Consider the following 18188-nt stretch of genomic DNA (forward strand, 5'->3'; position numbering starts at 1 on the left):
TTCTTATATGTGGTATGCTTCCCTGATTTTTATTTTTTTAAAGAACTGTTCTGTTGTTAAATGTTTTTTTAAATGAAGCTGATTAGGCTGGTTTTCTTTCCCTTTTGAAAGGTGAAATTCCAGCATGAGGTGTATCCTCCAGGTGGTGCAGAAGGTGATTCCTGTCTGTTGGAGCAGCCAGTGTCACGACAAGTTTTTATTGTTCAAGACCTGGAGATCAGAGATCGCTTAGCTACATCACAAATGAATAAATTTCTCTATCTCTACTGCAGTAAGGAGATGCCCAGAAAAGCACATTCAAACATGGTATAGCTATGAAATGTTAATTTCTTCCATTTACAGTGGTAGTATTGTCATTGTGGGGGCTATGTGCACTTCTTAATCTTTCAGAAGCAGAAACATGAGCTCGTGCAACATTGAAGTAATAGAATTTGTTGATAGTTATTTGCTTGACTCTTTGTGCATATTGAGGCTAATTCAAGAGTCAGTTTGAATGTCAGCATGTCAGGTAGAGATGGTTAGTTAAAAACAGATGTGCAGGACTACTTTGGTAGCTTTCACAATTTCACATGCAGATTTGTATTTTTGTGGTATACAGTAGTCTTACTGGTTCTGTAAAGGATTTAGTAATTTTTGGGGGGGTTTCTTTTAACTTTATTTTTTTTATAACATTCAGAGGAAGTTTTTATTCAATACTGTAATTGCCAAGTGGGATCGTACTAGTACAGAGATTTACCAGTAAATGGTTTTCCTAGCTGGTGTTCTGAGATTTAACAATTGTGAATGTTAGTGCTTTTATTTCTCTTGTTGGTGTTTTTCAGTTAACAGTTAAAGCTTTACATGTCCGTCCAGAGTCTGGCAGATCCCCACAGGAATGTTGTTTACGTGTTTCACTAATGCCACTTCGCCTCAATATTGACCAGGTTGGTTGTGCCAGTGCAAAAATTAAAATAATTTTTTCTTTATTGAATGATACCTGGGGTTTCTTGTAACCAGATACTTTTGGCCATCATATATATTTTACGTTTTACATTTTCTTGATGTGATACCATTTTATTTAATCTTTGGATCTCTGTTGTTTCATTTGTATCCATGCTAGAACTTGCTATTACAAAGACAATATGTTTTATTTAGAAACTAAGGATATCTTTAGGCAAAACTATTTTCTCAGTAAGTTTTCCTCCTGGAACTTCTGGTAATCTCAAAGTGTTTGGAATCACAGCTTTTTAAAATAACTGCTTATTCTTGAATGATCTGGTTTTGTTTGTTCTTGAAGTGACTTCATTGTTTTTAATTGAATAAGATTAATCATTAATCAAAGTGGTTCACAACATGTTGGTCAAGGGCACTTGACACTTGAGAAATGCTTCTGTAACCTGAAGGCTTTGTCTTGCTGTCAACTACAGTGGCAGGAAGAGCAGAAATTGTTTTACTTTCTTTAGCAGGGTTTTGTGCAAGGTATTTTTCATATATTCAAGAAACAGTGGGGTTTTTCTAAAGCAGTAAGAGCTCTATATGTTTGTGCTGGCAAATGTGAAGTGCATTTATTACTCTTTGTTGAGGCATTTCTTCCTTTGTCATCTTCAAATCTAGGAAAAAATGGCCTGGAAATACTGCCATCTAGGGAGGAAATATGTTCTTTCTTGGTTACTTTTAAAGTCTTTTATGTTTTGTACCTGAACAAAATTCACCTTTACAATTTCTATGAAATTAACCACAGCTTTTTTGGAAGCACAGGGCTGCATGCAGTCATTAGAAATACTTGTTATTACTGCTTAAGCTGTCATTCTTACCAGCTGGAACTAAAAATGGAGAAGAGAGTCCAGTTGTCATCAGTGATAGGATGAATAAGGCACCAGTGTGATGGATCTGTCTGAAAAGAAAGCTGGGATGTAATAGATTTATGATGTTAGTAAGGCATTAATACCATAGATATTAATGACTTTTAATGAAGCAGTGATGAGCCCTGATTCGTAATGATTTGATTGACTTTGACAGTACTAGAGAAGAATATAAACTATATTTAAATACCTTCTACTGCAAATCAGAGAAAAGTTTATAGCCATTAAAGCAGCTGGGATCTGGAACAGTCTTCAAAATTAGAGTAGAAATGATGAAAATAACCCTGAATTTTTAAGACCAAGCTAGATAGATCATGAAATCCTGTTATATGGAGCAGTGGGCAGTGGCTAATAGGGTCTTCCTGGTTTCTGTCCTAGATTTCTATGTGCATATGTTAAAGGATCAGAAAGGAAGAAAAAAAATTGCTTCATATCTGCATAGAAATAGATCTGGAATGTTAGATAGTGTTTTTAGATTTGTGCATATGTTAAAGGATCAGAAAGGAAGAAAAATTGTTTCATATCTGCATAGAAATAGATCTGGAATGTTAGATAGTGTTTTTAGACAATTAGCTCTTTGTATTTTTTTTAACCTGATTGTATTTTACTTTTTGCCATTAGGATGCCTTGTTTTTCCTGAAGGACTTTTTCACTAGCCTTTCTACAGAAGTAGAACTCTTAGTTACTCCAGATCCTGAAGGTATATTTCTAAAAAAAATCTAACATAAAAGTGCTGCTTCTTTGTTCTTTAATTTGTGTACGTGTTTATAAATTCACATGTGAAGCTTGTATGTATAAAAACTTGTGTTGGGGTTTGAGCACTAACATTTTAGAACTCAAAAGCCCTTGGTATTTAAGCTTTTTATTTTAGAAATATGAACAAAGGTCTTCAACATGTGGAATCTTAATTCTTTAAAAGGAGGTTTAACCAAAATTGGACCATATTTAATAAGAGCTTCTGGAAAAATTGAGGACTGTGCATATGCTATTGGAAGTGCATATGCACTGTGCATATGCTATTAGATAAAACTAATACATTGTCCTGCTTATTTATGAAATTGAATTCTGTGTGAGACGACTTCAGGATATTAGACAAACATAATACTTTATGCAAGGGGTATTAAATAATGTATATATGCTGTTGAAGCAGTACTTCTTATCAGTTACATTATCTGATGCAAAAGCAATACATATTGAAAAGCACATTTCTACTATTAAGTATATTTGGATATTTCTTAGCAGCTATACTTTCTTTACCTATTTCTGTTGAGGTGTCGTGCTGAAATGCATAGGTGATGAAGCACTCTGCAGTACTGCCATCAGAACCAGATACATTATTTATGCTGGTGCATTAACCTCAACTTCAGCTGCGTGTAATAACTTCTATCAAAAACTGAGAGAATCGAAATATTGCCCTGCTAGTAATTCCTACTAATAAACATTAGAACTTACTAAGGACGCAGTAATTTTGTAAATACAGTTTCTCTGTAATCACTGTGAAAAATATGAGTCACTTTATGGTGTGTAATTTTTTTTTGTAGTAAAAAAGTCTCCTGGTGCTGAAGTCACGTGTAGTTTGCCCAGGCATGTCAGCAGCCTTAAGGAACCAAGTCCAGTCATTTCTTTTGCATCACACAAGCAAGCAAATGAAAATGGCAGCATTGATTCCATGGATGTGGTTAATGGAGATGATGATCAGTTCTCACAAGAAACGACATCATACAGTGATCAGCCAGTGTTTTTCAGGTAAACTTTTGTTACAATTACCAACAGAATCAATTTCACTAATTATCAACAGAATTTTTTTATCAAGTTCCACTTGCAGGACTAAATTTTGCCCACAGAATCATTTTGTGCATGTTTGCATGTTTCTTTTTTTTCATATACTCAATTGCAGGATTAATTGCACATTTGCCAGACTTTTAAATTTATTACAAATACTAACCTGAAATAGATGTAAATAAACCAAGAAAAACTGAATTCGCCATTGTATTTCATACATTTATTCTGAGGTACTATCACAGTAACAAAAGGATTTATGGTTTACAGAGAAGGGTATGATATCCTATTTCAGGAGAATGGGAAACCATGAGTTTCTTTTCAGAAGGATAGTTTTATTTCCTTTTCATGTTTCTCACTGAAATATTTCCTTTGTGTGTTGCAGAGAATTTCGTTTTACATCAGAAGTTCCAATACGGCTCGATTACCATGGCAAGCATGTGTCAATGGACCAGGTTTGTGTATATTGCTGATGCTATAGAACAAAAATTTGATGTTGTTTGTTTTGCTCTCCCCTCCCTGCTCCTTATGAATGGGGGGTATATTTTTATTTTCCCTACTCATTAATCATGTGATTATGACAAATATAAAACACTTTTCCCCCCCCTTAGTTTTAGTAAAGCTTAACCTTCTTTCACTCCTAATTGGAAAACTACGAGTAGATACCCCAGTGTGATTAATCCAAGATAGAAGTTGAATGTCACATTTGTGAGATCCATGATTGGCTCGAAATCATACTGTATAGCTGCAGTACCCCTCAAAGTATTGTACCACTGTCTGATGTCAGAATTGTACATTTTATTTTATTTTTCCTCATGGATACCAGAACAAAATGCTGTTGTTTGTTCTTCTTGTTTCCTTTCCTTGCAGTCTAGTAGCATATGGGCCTCAGTGGCAATGGCAGAATCTATTACAGATGAAAAAAATGCCTATGGTTTTTGTTAAAATATGCATTCTTTATCACACTGAGTTTAGAAGCTGACATAAAAAAATCCTATTTGCACAGCAAGACTTGTACTTTACCATGGCAAATGAGTAAGAAAATACGGAAAGCAGCAAATTCTTGAATTTGCCTGGATATCAGAAATGAAACATGAAATATGGTAGCTTTAGAATGCCTGGAACACACTAAAGCCAGAACTGTGTTTGCATAATTTGTTATAGCTTATTATTTCTGAAGAAGCCTTCCTGTATCCAGGTGTTTTTCTTTGAGTAGCAGGTTAAGCCAAGTTTCCTTTTTTGCAACTTTCCATGTAACATGATTCATAGCACTGTAACAAGTCACATTTGGGTGACTGGGAGAGAATGTTTAGACAGAATACTTGTAAATAAGAGTTGAGATAATGAAATTATTTCTTACAGGTTGTATGGGTTGAGTAAATGTATGTGATAACAAAATATTTCACTTACAGGGAACATTAGCTGGGATTCTTATTGGGCTTGCGCAGTTGAACTGCTCAGAATTAAAGCTGAAGAGGCTTTGTTATAGACACGGGTAAGTATCTCAAAATCTAGATCAACACTGCTACTGCAAATTTGTAAATGCAAAGCAAATTTTATCTTAAGATACCCTTCTAAAATCCAAAATTTCTGACTTTACAAATATTTCTTGATTCTAGATTTTTTTCAAATGTATATAATTCAAGGACTTCTAGCTCAGTACAGAATTTAATATACCTGCTATTTTTGGTGATAAACTCTTTATTTCAGTTTCTTGTTCACTTCCTATGGAACTGTATGTGATTACACAGTTTTGAGTTTGTTTCATGAAGCATATACAATTGAAATACTTGGCTTAGCCAACAGCAGCAAAAGACATTTGAAGAAGCTTTCCTTTTGTTTAAATGATGTCTTTTACATCAATGAATAATGAATGCATTTATCTTATTAGGAATTGTTTGTTTGAAAAAATTAATAATTGTATTTACTTTAGTTTGTTAGGTGTGGATAAATTGTTCTCCTATGCTATCAGTGAATGGCTGAATGATATAAAGAAGAACCAGCTACCAGGAATTTTGGGAGGAGTAGGGCCTATGCATTCACTAGTGCAGTTAGGTAAGTTAATTCTTTACTTCTGTTCACCTACATGTGAATGTTTGTTTCTTTAAAAACCAGATAACACCTTTCCCCTCTCAAAAAAACCAACACAAGCCATGTTGACACTTTGTTTTCACTTCCTTTCAAGGCATTCTGCGTATCTAAGAGAGCTGTCTGATTTTGGTGTTGTCTTCATTTTCAGTGCAAGGTCTGAAAGACCTGGTGTGGTTGCCAATAGAGCAGTACCGCAAGGACGGTCGTATTGTCAGAGGCTTTCAGAGAGGAGCAGCTTCTTTTGGTACTTCCACTGCCATGGCAGCACTGGAGCTGACAAACAGAATGGTTCAGACTATACAGGTAGAGTGTATTACTCTTGAAGTTAGATATAAAATGACAGGTGTGGCTAGAAAGTGTTCTGTATTAAGCTAATGTCTTAATGCTATGGATTTAAGGTAGGGAGCATCTATTAAAAAAGAAAAGGCAGCTGTATAAATAGGAGAGCAGAGACTGGGCAAAGTTTGCAGCAGTCTGTGAGGTGAGAACTGTGGCATCAAATGCAATGGTTAGAAAACTGTGTTAAAATACTGCTGAGCACCCAAGCTGCTGCTTGTTTCTTAATGTCTTTAATGCATTACAATGTGCAGTTTAATATGAAAATGTTCAGCTTCACTAAAAAAATCACTGATGCTGTGAAAGATGAGTTCTTCATTGTGTGTGTGTTATCCAGTAGTAGATTGTTACCTTTTTATAAAAGGTCAGCTTCTCTGTGCTTATTTAAAAAAAACAAACTACATGTTTTGCATTTACTTCTGATGTGCAGGCAGCTGCAGAAACTGCTTATGACATGGTGTCACCAGGGCCTACCTTCATTGAAGCAAAAAAGATCAAACGGTTCCCTCGCCATCGCTTGGCTCCTCAGCCCGTCGACCTGCGGGAGGGTGTAGCCAAAGCCTACAGTGTTGTGAAAGAGGTGAGTGCAGAAGCAATTGTTGGGAACCAAAGTTAAGAATTATTTCCTAAAATGGCATTTTAAAATAACAGATGTTAGGCTGACCAAATGGAGAAGGAGCTTTCAGCTTTGAACAAGACCGTCTTCATCAATTATCTTAAACCAACAGAAATCTTGAATGGAAAAAGGAAAAAACCTAAGATGTCAGGCAGATGAGTGTGAATAAGACTTGAGTGCTCTGTGGTTGGGATGGTTTACAATTATTCTGAGCCATGTAAACTTGATTTCCTGTGCTGTGTCATCCATCCTTCCCTTTCCTTCCCTTTCTGTTCAACCTCCTTCGCAGTTACCGTTAATTCTGAGGGAGGTAGAGTTTAAGCATAGCACAGGATTTAAAAAAAGTGAAACCTCTCTCTACTATGACAGTGTATTATAAATTAGAATGCTGATCTGTTTTTATTATATTTCATATTATACTTTGTTAGTTGCACCTTATGTAGTGTCTATGAAGTAAGGTGTCAGCTCAGTTTCCAGAGAATTGTCATTTTTTCAGTAGTTCACAGTACCCCAAAGCTTCTTCCCTTACGCACAAGATGTGCCATCATATGAAATGAAATATTTACATCTCTAAATCCATAGGAGTGTTATTTTAAATCTTCTCATTAAATTTAAACCTTGTCATTTAAATCTTCTCATTAGAAGAACTAAATCATATTTATATCAGTATTGTTTTACTACAGTTATAGTACAAATCACCAAGAAGAAACATGCTGAGCAGTTTAAAATTTCCGTTAAAACTAGGAGAGGTTGCTTTTTGTTTTTTAGTGTAACTGATTCCCTTTATTTTCTTAAAGGGGATTACGGACACAGCCCAAACCATCTATGAGACTGCTGCTCGTGAGCATGAGAACAGAGGAGTCACTGGAGCAGTAGGAGGAGTTCTCCGCCAAATCCCACCAACTGTGGTGAAACCTTTCATTGTTGCAACAGAGGCAACCTCAAATGTTCTGGGTGGAATGAGAAACCAGATCAGGCCAGATGTGCGTCAAGAAGAATCTCAGAAGTGGCGCCTTGGGGAGGATTGAGATTCTAAATCTGACTCAGCAGGCAGGTAGCAAGGCTGGAAATGCAGAAGAATGTCCTGTTGGCAGCTTTAGATTGAGCTCACTTTGTTTTGTCATGCTCATCTCAGGAACAAATGAGGTTTTCCAACTGTTATTAGCAAAACATCCAACCAAAAATATTTATGAAGTGAAAAGCGAATTGGTACGTGCTTATACTGTGTGTTACCAATACATTTGGTAGATAGTGCCAAACATAGTGAAGCATGTGCTGCCAACTCAGAGACATGCTTGCTCTGTTCCATTTACCATATTTTTCTTGGTAGATTTGTCATCTGAAGCAGTAGCCTGTATAGTGAAGCCAAGTGGACTTTAAAGAGGTTTTCTGAGCATAGTCAAAGAACTGCCTTCAATGAAGGGCTCTGCAGATGCTCTTCACTGACTAAAGGATAAAAGCTTTCATTGTGGACATGAGACATGAGGCTGTCTAATATGGAAGCAGATAATATAATGCTGTTTATTGGTCATAAGCATCGCTTTTAGCGTGGCACTTACAGCAAGGACAAGCTTGATAACCATTCAGAGATTAGATTCAGTGTCAATACACCTATGAACAGAATTTGTTCCTAAATATTAAATACCTACTTTCGTGGGTTTTTGAAGAATCTGAATGTTGCAGAAATGTTCTGTTGTGTTGCACTTTAAAGGATATGGCCTGTATATTGTGCTTTTTTTATAGTGTGAATAAAATGTAATGTGCATTATCTTTACGTGGTTTAGAAGCTTACACAAATTATTGAAAAGAGCATCATTTGATGATGATCCTACAGAAAAGTGTCTTAAATTTATTTAAACTCATTATATGTAAAAACTTTTTTTGTCTACTGTTACACTAACAGCAATGATAAAAATCTACTCTTCAGGAAAACAGTTAATTCTAATTGTCACCAACAGTTCTTTGTAAGAATGAAAAATCATAAGTAAAAACAAATTATTTCATAATTTCATAGTTAGAAGGCTATACAGACTTTATTTTAGTAATCTGCTTCTGTTTAAAGTTCATATTGTTGCAAAGTTGCTGCTCTCACAAGATATTCTTAATTTAGATTGTGTGTCATCAGTTATTTGATAGTGAGTTTTTGTGGTCCTTTAACTGAAACTGGGACCCGGTGAGAAGTTTTTAAAAAAGGACAGCAAAACTTCAAAAATCCAAGTTGGTACTGACATTATTTACCATTTAGTAGGTGACATGTGTCTCCACAGAGCTTTACTAAGCACCTGACATTGCACCATTTTGGGGCAGTTGAAAGTCTTGGCGATAGATGTGCAATAATGAACTTCTTTTTGTCTTCTATTAGCAAAAACTGGAGAATAAGAAGTAAAGATTCTTTTGAATATAAAAGTACTCATTTTGAATTTCAGTAGATTAAATTACTAGCCAGTATGTAAGTTTTTCATTGTTCTGTGCTAGTCATAAGTGGAAATCCTGCCCATATGCCATGTGGAAAATCCCCACTGAAAAGGGGACATCAGATGCTATTGATCAGACTTCAGTCTCAAAGGGTGATGAGGAAGCATTTTCACTCTTTGTTCAGTTAACCTGCCTCCAGTAGAAACTTTGCTGATGGGCCTTAATGGACAAGCAGGGGTATATGAAGGAAAAAAAATTGCTGCTTGTTTACACTGATACTATACTAGGTATTCCTGAACACCAAAGAATCTGGCTGGACAGTAAATGATTTTCAAATGTCCCCTCTGTTGGGAAGACTTCTGCAGTCTGCTTTATTTTTCATAAAATAAAGCTCCAGGTAAAAACAAATTCCTGCATAGGGTTACAGGTGATATTATAAAGTTGTGTTTCAATTCACTGGAATCATTGAAGTTGTGGGGCACTGAAAACCTGGTAATTTGAGCTAAATGACTTGCTGCAAGCAGGAGGAAATGCTTTTGAGAGGAAAAATATCTGCAGATTTAATAACCTAAAATGTTTTCTGATGTAAAAATACTTGCTGTAGTGCATACTTCTGTTCAGTAATTAGAGAGCTCTGCTTTAGTGAGAGCTCAAAGCATGAGCATTTTGCACAGGAATGAGTTCCATGTTTGCAATGTGGCACCTCCTGAATGCCTTCTCAAGAAGTGGTGGTGAATCAAGGCAAGTAAGTAGCAATGCACCTTTTTCATTGGGACTTAGTGTACTAGTAATTAGCTAGTACTAGTAAATAGCTAATCCAGTTCATCCAGTTAATTAAAATACACTGCTGTAGCATAAATCTACATATTTTCTGCCCTTCAGACACTGCTGAAAAGTGGCATTTCAGTGTTCTTTTTCAATTCTGTCAAGATCTAATTGTACTGCAAGGTAACTAGAATATATTTTTATATGAGGGCATGATGTCAAGGTAAAACATTTTTATAGCGTGTCTCTCATTGTCAGCAATACAGATTGTACAAATTTATTAAACTTCACTTTTCACTATGTAAACCCTCTCATTTGCTGCTTGCACTTTATTGAGGCTTTTCAGTGAAATTGATTCTAAATTTTTTTCCAACATTTTATTTTGGAAATGGTTTTTCTAATTTTTGGGTGTATATTCTGCATTGTTGCAGTGTTTGAAATGTTTAAAAAACCTGAAAAAAATCACAAAACTTATCAAACTAGTCTTTACATTAAGACTAGTTTACAGAATGTGTCTTGTAGGGCTCGGCTTGTATTTTAAATCAAAAAGTATCATGTATGAGAAGGGATTCATCAAATGCTCTGCTCAATACTGTAAGAGTTTTCAAGCACTTAAAAAGTACACAAAAAGAGATTTGACTCTGGACATATTCTTCAGAAATGGAAGCTTATGGACAACATTACTGTATTTTCCATTAGCACAAGGAGATTGTAAACAATATTATTGTACTTGAATTTTCCAGTGAAATCAGTTGCTATAGCTGTGGGCAGTTTTCATATTTGTAGAGGCTTTAAACTGGCATAGACAATGTTTTAATTCTCTCCAAACGCTCTAACACTACTACTGCTGTTGTTACTTAGCCCAGCACCATCCTAATAGACAAAACTGTCATCCTGGATTTTATTAAATGTACAGGTGTTTCAAATAATACATCGATGAGTGGCCTGGAAGTACCTGAAAGACAGCCAGCCATCTTTTGTAAAATAAACAAACCATACTTGCTAAGAATCTTAGCAGTGACTGAGAGCAGCAAATTATCACATCGATGCAAAGGCAGCTTCCGTTTTCTTTCCACTATCTCTTCTAAGTCCTGCAGGTTTTTAGCATTGCAGTGTGCTCTATGTGTACTTCCCTAATGAACAGCATTGTCAGTGACTCACTGGATAATCCCCTGTGACTTCATCTGTGCTTAAGGGACATGTCTGCTTCTGTTTGCTCACTAAGTGGTTGATTGTGAACATCTATTGCTTGCTTTCATTTACTTTTCCTTAATTGAGTTGCCAAGAAAAGTTTCTTAATAAACCAAAAAGCTATTCAACGGTAATGAACAAGATACTCTTACCAAATGTGAAAACCTGCACCTGCAAATGTGATACTGATTTGTCTTTGTACGTTGAACTGTATGCATTTTGTAAAACAATGAAATCCAAGAATTTGTTTAGAGTAGATGAATACATCCAAATCTTTTAAATACCCTAAATGCCCCTGCAGGATAAGTCAGAAAATGTGTGGGTATGTATGTCAATTTGGATCCTAGTGTGCACAGCTCTTCAGTCTCCAGGCCTCATGATTTATGCTTCTGACAACTGTTTTAAGTTGCTCTCCATGCTGAATCTTGTTTACAATTAAATATGAGATACTTACAAGTCAAATACATAAATACAAACCATGCATTTGTACTGGATTTCTTAACTACAAGGTAGCTCAGACAGAAACACAGCAATTTGTGTATATGTTTGTGTATATTTTTTACATTTTTGCACTTATGGTAGTTTTGTGGTATTGTTTGTATATAGTTTGCTAGTGTAAAGAATATAATCTCATGAAATAGAAACCACTGTTGAAGGGAATTGACTATTTCAACTTGAGTTATTTTGCTTAAAGTTCTTGTCCCCTCAGTATGTCCTTGAGAATTATTTTTAACCATAATTTGTATGGCACCAAAAGTATATATTTTAGCATATTAAAATGCTGACAGGCCTGAGTGCAAATAGGTTGTCTGTTAACACATTTAATGGAAAATCCCCTCCCAAATTTGTAACAATGCAAAAATAAATATCTTAATTTGTTCCTTGAGTTGGTTTTCTCTACCTGTGAATATAACTGACACAGAAAACAGTCTCTCAAAGTACCAGAATTAACTGTTAAAGCTAAGACTTGTATCTAAAAAAAAATTTAAAAATCACTGACTGAGAAAGAGAAAGTTTTAAAATTACGCAGAGGTCAAAAGGTAGGAAATTAATTAAGCTGGCTGATATAACCTGAAACCACTTCTGTTTTACATCAACAAAGCTCTTTACCTGAACAATCAGATTTTGTGTCCCCCATAGGCCTGTTGCTGCATTTAGTTACTAAGAATGTAGTTTTTATCTCTGCATTTAGTGGAGGCTTTTAAAGCTTCATCAGCTTCCAAACCCTGTGAAGAATGCAAAATAATTAATTCCTTTCAGGAGTCTTCTTTCATGCCCACTTCATATGTGTTTAGTTGCAAGCATCTGAAATGAGATCATAGAATTCTGTGTACTGGGCAATATTGAATTTTGGTGCCAGTGCCAGATCCCTGAACAATGTGACAGGTGGAAACAATTTTCTGCTGTGTTTTGTAACGATGTTTTAATTTGGGGGGCTGAGGGGTGGTCACTGTATAAGGCTGGATCACTATTCTGGCAAACAGTGACCCTTCATTTAAGAGGGGAGCTGACTCCCACCCTGTGTAGCTTCTCTTTCCCCAACCTTTTTTTTTTTTTTTTTTTTTTTTTTTTAAACAAGACCTCATGATGGATTAAAGGAAAGTACCCGAGTTCTCTATCTCTTTGCAATACTAGGGAATACCAGGGATAATCCTAATGTTTTCAGGTTAGCCCCCAGACAAACAGAAGAGACTAATGACACTCCAACTACCTGAGAATTTATGGAAAGCCATCAGGAAGTCATTCCAACCCAGCAACCAGAGCTGGTATCCTTGATCTCCATTCCTAGCTGAGGATGACCCAGGCTCAAGTGTTCTTTTATTTTCCTGTTAGTGAATTTTGTTAGCAACATTTGAAATGTGATATTAAATAGTGAGGTATTTTCTGTCAATTAGTATTTGTAGAAAATAGTATTTAAAACCATCTCTATTAACAGAGATTATAAAAGTAATAAAGCTGCTTTTTTGTGACAGATAACTGAGGTTTCAGAGCTATTTCATCCTGAAACAGAGTGATTAGATGGAAGCAGAACTTAGTGAAGGGCAACAGTGAATATTCATAGCCCCACAGGCAAGTAAGCAGTTCAAGCTTCTTAGGTGTTTGTCATGAGGCTTTGAGAGCTATCTGTAGTGTAGTTCTATTTCCAGGGTTTTATTTGTGTATCTAATTACTTATTTGTTGATTTTTTTTTTTTTTTTGGTTAAGAGCACAAGTGTTATATTTGGCTGTTGCAGGTTGAAGATTGAGGAAGGACGCCTCCAAGGAGGAAAAGAGATGTGAAACCATTAGAGCAGGAGGAAGGTTACTTCAGTTTTGGAGATAGGGCAGAGAACTCAGTAAGATGGAGCCTGGTCCACTGTAGCTCATGAGCACAAAGATAAAATAAGTAGGAGCTTTTTCCACTGAAACCTTTAACTTGCACCTTTAGACTTCAACACTTGGTTGTTGTTTGGTGCTGAAGATTTGTTGGTGGCCCCAACAACTCCATGAATCTCCCAGGATGACTTTCTTTTTTTCCCTTCTTCTCCCTGATGAGTTTGAATTGCTTCCTACTGTGTGTACAACAGTTTCAGGAAGACTTCAGGTTGTGAGTCTGAGGATGTTTGACAGTCCTGCTCTCTCATTGCAACACTGGCAGTCCTTGGCCAAATGGCAGGTGCAGGCACGGAGAGCTGAACCCCAGAAGGTGAAATGGCACAGGGTGTGCTCTGAGAATGCTGATAAGACCACAGCATGGGTATATCTTCGCTATGCCGAGTACTGTACAGATCTGGATTCATTGCAGCTGATGGAAGGATAGCACAGAGACCTGCAGTGATCAATAGAGACATGTGCATAACACTACTGTGGATGGAAAAGTGATAGAAAAGCAGAGTATGCCATGACAGGATGGCAAAAGTAGTGCTTAGTTTTATAAGCAGGTTATTTATAGAAATATATTTTTTTAAGTTATAATTCCTGGTATCATCTATCTCTTTAGTAATATTTAACAGATCTGAAACGTTTCCTGGAATTATTCAATAAAATAAAATGCTTCACCTTCATTATGGCCTGTCTCTGTGTACTCAGTGACAGAACTGTCTTTTAGAGCCCTAAAAGTATTTATTTTATTTTAAAATATGTCTTTATTTTAGACATGAGGCTTCCATTGTTGCTCACTTCCATTTTCTCTTGGCCTTTCAATTACTTTGTTGTAATAGTGTTTGCTCCTTTTCTTCTTTTCCGTGTCCTTTCTGTCTCTGAGTGCTTATTTTCCTCAGAACTGCTGACAGGCCAAATGCAACAAATGTAAATGAGGGGGAGCAATTATATAGATTCCATTAGAGGAAAACTCTCTGATAGCTGAATTCTGTTTACACCAGGCAAAAGTACTGTCCCAGGTCATGGCTGTTTGTTTTTGCTACTGTTCTTTCCTGAGAATTGTAACTTTTTGGCAAGAGGGCCCTTTTTCCTTTTCCCAACCAGAGGTGATGCCCCTCCAGGTAAACTTGTTAATACAATGGAGTTTGACAATTCATTCAAAAAGAAAAATTACCTCTGAGTTTGAGAAGATCCATTGATGTGGGATTGTAAACTGGGCTCTGTCTCTTCACAGTGTCTCACAGGCACTGCAGCAATGACAGGAGGCAATTACAAGGGAGCATGTCCCACTGCATTAACCATTAATGCCTCTGCATCGTTGCCCTGAGCCTCTCGTATAATTTAATGCGAAGATCCACACTGACGTTAAGAGAGAAGGTTTTCAGATGCAATTTTCATCATAACCATCCTGCCTTGTTGTCCTCGACCTGAATTTTTACTGATGCTGCTTCCTATTAAGCGTGAAGCCCCAAGAATAGTTTTAACAGATATTTGTGAAGATGCAGAAAAAGCAAGGAAGGTTGATGAATAAAGTTGAGCAATGTTGTTATTTCTGCCACCCCTGAGATTTGCTGGTAAGTGCTCTTGTGATTGAATTTCTTGATCAATCCAGCTACTCCAGTGGCAATCACTTGAATTTAAGCTTGCCATGCAGACAGGATAAAGAGACAATAGATTTTTCAGAGTAACATTGAATATCTGAAAAATATTTGGGGTTTGTTAGTTTTTTTTTTTTTTTCCTCATTACATATTTTAGGGGTAGCTATTCAAACACATTCACTGGAGTCCTCTTTGTGTTGCTGAGTAACAGCTCTTGATACTTGTTGCTTTTGCAAAACTCATCTCTGCAGCAAAGTTAATGTAGAGAAGGACAGTGAGAGGTGAGTTCAGCTGGCTGGACAGAGCCTGCTAGCTGAGGAGGAAGCTGGGTGTAAACATCCAGCCATCCTGAGCAAGGACAGAGGTGCTGGTTTCCAAAGCACACTTAGTGTCTGTTCCTGCTGGTAGGAAAACAGAGTCTATCTGAGCTTCCCCTGTGTTTTAGGGAACCTACCCTGAGTGCTCTGCAGTGCACCTGGGGCTATCAGGTGCAGGGAGTGACAGGCACACGGCTTTCTCCTTCCTCTCTGTAACATACTGATATCACCCCCTTTTCCCAAGGAGTTTCTCTTTCAGCCAGTTTGTGGTGTGTGTCAGGGAAAGTCTTAGCTGTCAGAGAATGCTAAGCAAAACCAGCTTCTCAGTACATCTTGTTTTTACTGCAAAATCCAAATTGGTTTTTTTTCCTATTTTTTGTTTAAAAAAAAAAAAACCTGTCTTGATCTTGCATTGCACAAGTAAATAAATGTGATGCTGGGACTCTGCTTTTACACCAGTGTCCATGGAGGCAGGTGTCAGGCTGCTCCTACCTCCTCCTGTGTTCTCAGCTGCTGAAAAATCTTTTAGAAACCCATAGCAAAACTTAAAAACTGAAACTCTGTCCCTACCTATTTTTAGCAAGGCTAAAGTGAGAACTTGAGGAGAACTGAAAGAGAAGACTCCTTCAAATTCTTTACTGCTTGAAAATTGAAGGACCTGCTTAGAGTAAAGCAATGATCTGGGAGCTTTTTGACAGAGTTTGGTTAGTCTCCAGGGTAACTTCCACATCACTGAGTCTGCTTTGCTGAAAGCTGTTTCCTTCTTCACATCACTTTTCTGTTTAAGACCAAGTCCACTGTGTTAGGATCCAAGCAGCAAGAATTTACATTCCTGCAACACATAAAAATCCTGAATTTGTCTACAGAATGTTGCCATAAATTATCTGTCACACAGCTATCTCTATGGTGAAAAGAAAAAAAAAAGGAAATATATTTTCAGAATAGTTGTTGTCTATCTTGTTTACTTCAAAATCAGCAAATAATGTCTTTTGTAAATTAAACTTCATCCCATATATCTGTTGTGGAACAGAAACTACTTGTGTAGAGGACAACCAACACATGAGCTCTAGTCATTCAGGACAAAAAGAGCAGGATAATTACTACTGAGATCTATGGCTGATGCTAAGGTCAATTTTAGGTGTATTACATATACATCTAGCTGGGAAAATGTACATCCTTATATGGATTATATTTTGATTATGATAATAATATTCCAGGAAGTCAAGATATGTGTGAAAAAGCAATAGACATTACAGTTTATGCAATGACAAAGGAAATGTTTTATAAGGCTTATAAATAATTTCCCCAAATTTTCTCATTTTCAGAGGGGAAGTTTTTAGTTGCTCATAATGAAATGCTGAGATTGACTTCAGAAGAAACTGATCACAGTGACAGAAAATACTAACAAGGAAGTGGCTGCTACAGAAGAAAATTAGGTGTCTTAGTCATAGTCATTCACAGAGACCAGGGAAAGTCACAGCAAATTAAGTAGTGAGGTCTCCCAAGTCATTCACAACTAAGTGATGTATCTTAATATAACCAAAGCTGCATTAATTACTGACAATAAATTAGCTTCTCTTTCAACAGAGAAAATAAAGGCTTATTTAAAAAATATGTATATATCTACACAGCCTCTCAAGGAACAGTGATAATTGCTTTGTATTGCAATGTTAAAAATAGTTAAGTGCATTGTTTAGAATGAATAGACTGCAAACTGCACTAAGAATATTTGAGAATATTCTTATTCAAGTCAAATAACTTGAATAATGGTGGTGCAGTGCCACATTAACTTTGGGAGATGTTACTCTTTCCAATAATGGAGCACATCATCATGATGCAGTTTAGTGCCCTGACTCATGCTCATATGGTGTGCTGCTGCTAAAAAGCTTGTGTGCCATTTGGACAGTTCAGGACATGGTTTCCCTTGGTAAATGTATTTTCAACCAGAGGAGTCTCAGTCAAAGGGAGAAGATGGTGAGCAGGAGAAATATGAGGAAATATGAGAAAAATGTTTCTCTTGCTCACCAGCTTTTGGTCTAGTCAAAGAACCACCTTGTTTTGTGGCCTTCACGTCAGAGTTGAGTTCTGCACTGAAGTTTCTACCCTGAGAAGACAATATTACAGCAAGTTTGTGCTTTCTCTGGATACTTTTCAGTTCTTAATTTGAAAGATATTGCAGTTTACTTTTACCCAGCAACTGAGGAAATGGGGGGTTGTTTTACAAATGTGAAGTTTTTGTTGAGATTCTGTTCTACTAGAAATAAATGTTATTGTCCACGTCTATAATTGGCAAAAATGTGTTAATAATGACACACAGAAATACCTTGAATTGATTATGAAACAGTTATTTCCAGAAAAATACCATCTTTAAGAAAGAGGCAGGAGCCCTGATTTTACCTGAGAAGAAGAATAAGTTATATCTATGTAATTCCTGCAGCATTGTACTGTGGGGTTTTTTTATGCATTATGTTTAGGTCACAGGGTGGCTAAAGCTGTCCTTCACCCTTCTTTCCAGTAGCTACTCCATCCATGTCCTGCTTTTCCTCCTGAGCTGTGCCTGGATACCTGGTTTTGTGCTTATATGGTGCATTAGAACTGGAACTGGATAATTAATGGGCTTTAATCCAGATCACTTTCCTGATTCAGTTAATCACACATCTACAGATCCCTCTGTCCTGCCTCAGCTAAAGGAGGAAGAACAAATGGGTGGAGAAAAAGTTCATCTGGGGTAGGATAAACCAACAGAATCCTTGAAAAAATACATGGGAAACTGTGGCCTCAGCAAAGATCAGTTACCTTTATATCTTAATTTGCTCTCTGGGAGAAATGAAAGAGAATTTACCAACTTGTAAGCAGACTGCCTATGAGCACTTGGAT

General features: G+C 36.6%; 1 protein-coding gene across 2 annotated transcripts in view; it reads left to right on the top strand.

Moving 5' to 3' along the window:
* The window catches only part of ATG2B (autophagy related 2B), a 45100-nt gene extending 33082 nt beyond the window's left edge, over window positions 1–12018 (top strand). For both annotated transcript variants that reach the window (XM_039712979.1, XM_039712980.1), the window contains exons 33-42: window positions 112–306; window positions 822–923; window positions 2463–2541; window positions 3383–3587; window positions 4006–4075; window positions 5033–5115; window positions 5554–5675; window positions 5860–6014; window positions 6478–6627; window positions 7461–12018. In XM_039712979.1, coding sequence (XP_039568913.1) covers window positions 112–306; window positions 822–923; window positions 2463–2541; window positions 3383–3587; window positions 4006–4075; window positions 5033–5115; window positions 5554–5675; window positions 5860–6014; window positions 6478–6627; window positions 7461–7691 — 1392 coding nt within the window. In that variant the 3' untranslated portion in view covers window positions 7692–12018. The remainder of the gene's footprint in view (window positions 1–111; window positions 307–821; window positions 924–2462; window positions 2542–3382; window positions 3588–4005; window positions 4076–5032; window positions 5116–5553; window positions 5676–5859; window positions 6015–6477; window positions 6628–7460) is intronic.
* The last annotated feature ends 6170 nt before the right edge of the window (window positions 12019–18188 follow it).

The sequence above is a fragment of the Passer montanus genome, unplaced genomic scaffold, assembly GCF_014805655.1.
Source record: "Passer montanus isolate IOZ18808 unplaced genomic scaffold, ASM1480565v1 scaffold27, whole genome shotgun sequence".
Classification (NCBI taxonomy): domain Eukaryota; kingdom Metazoa; phylum Chordata; class Aves; order Passeriformes; family Passeridae; genus Passer; species Passer montanus.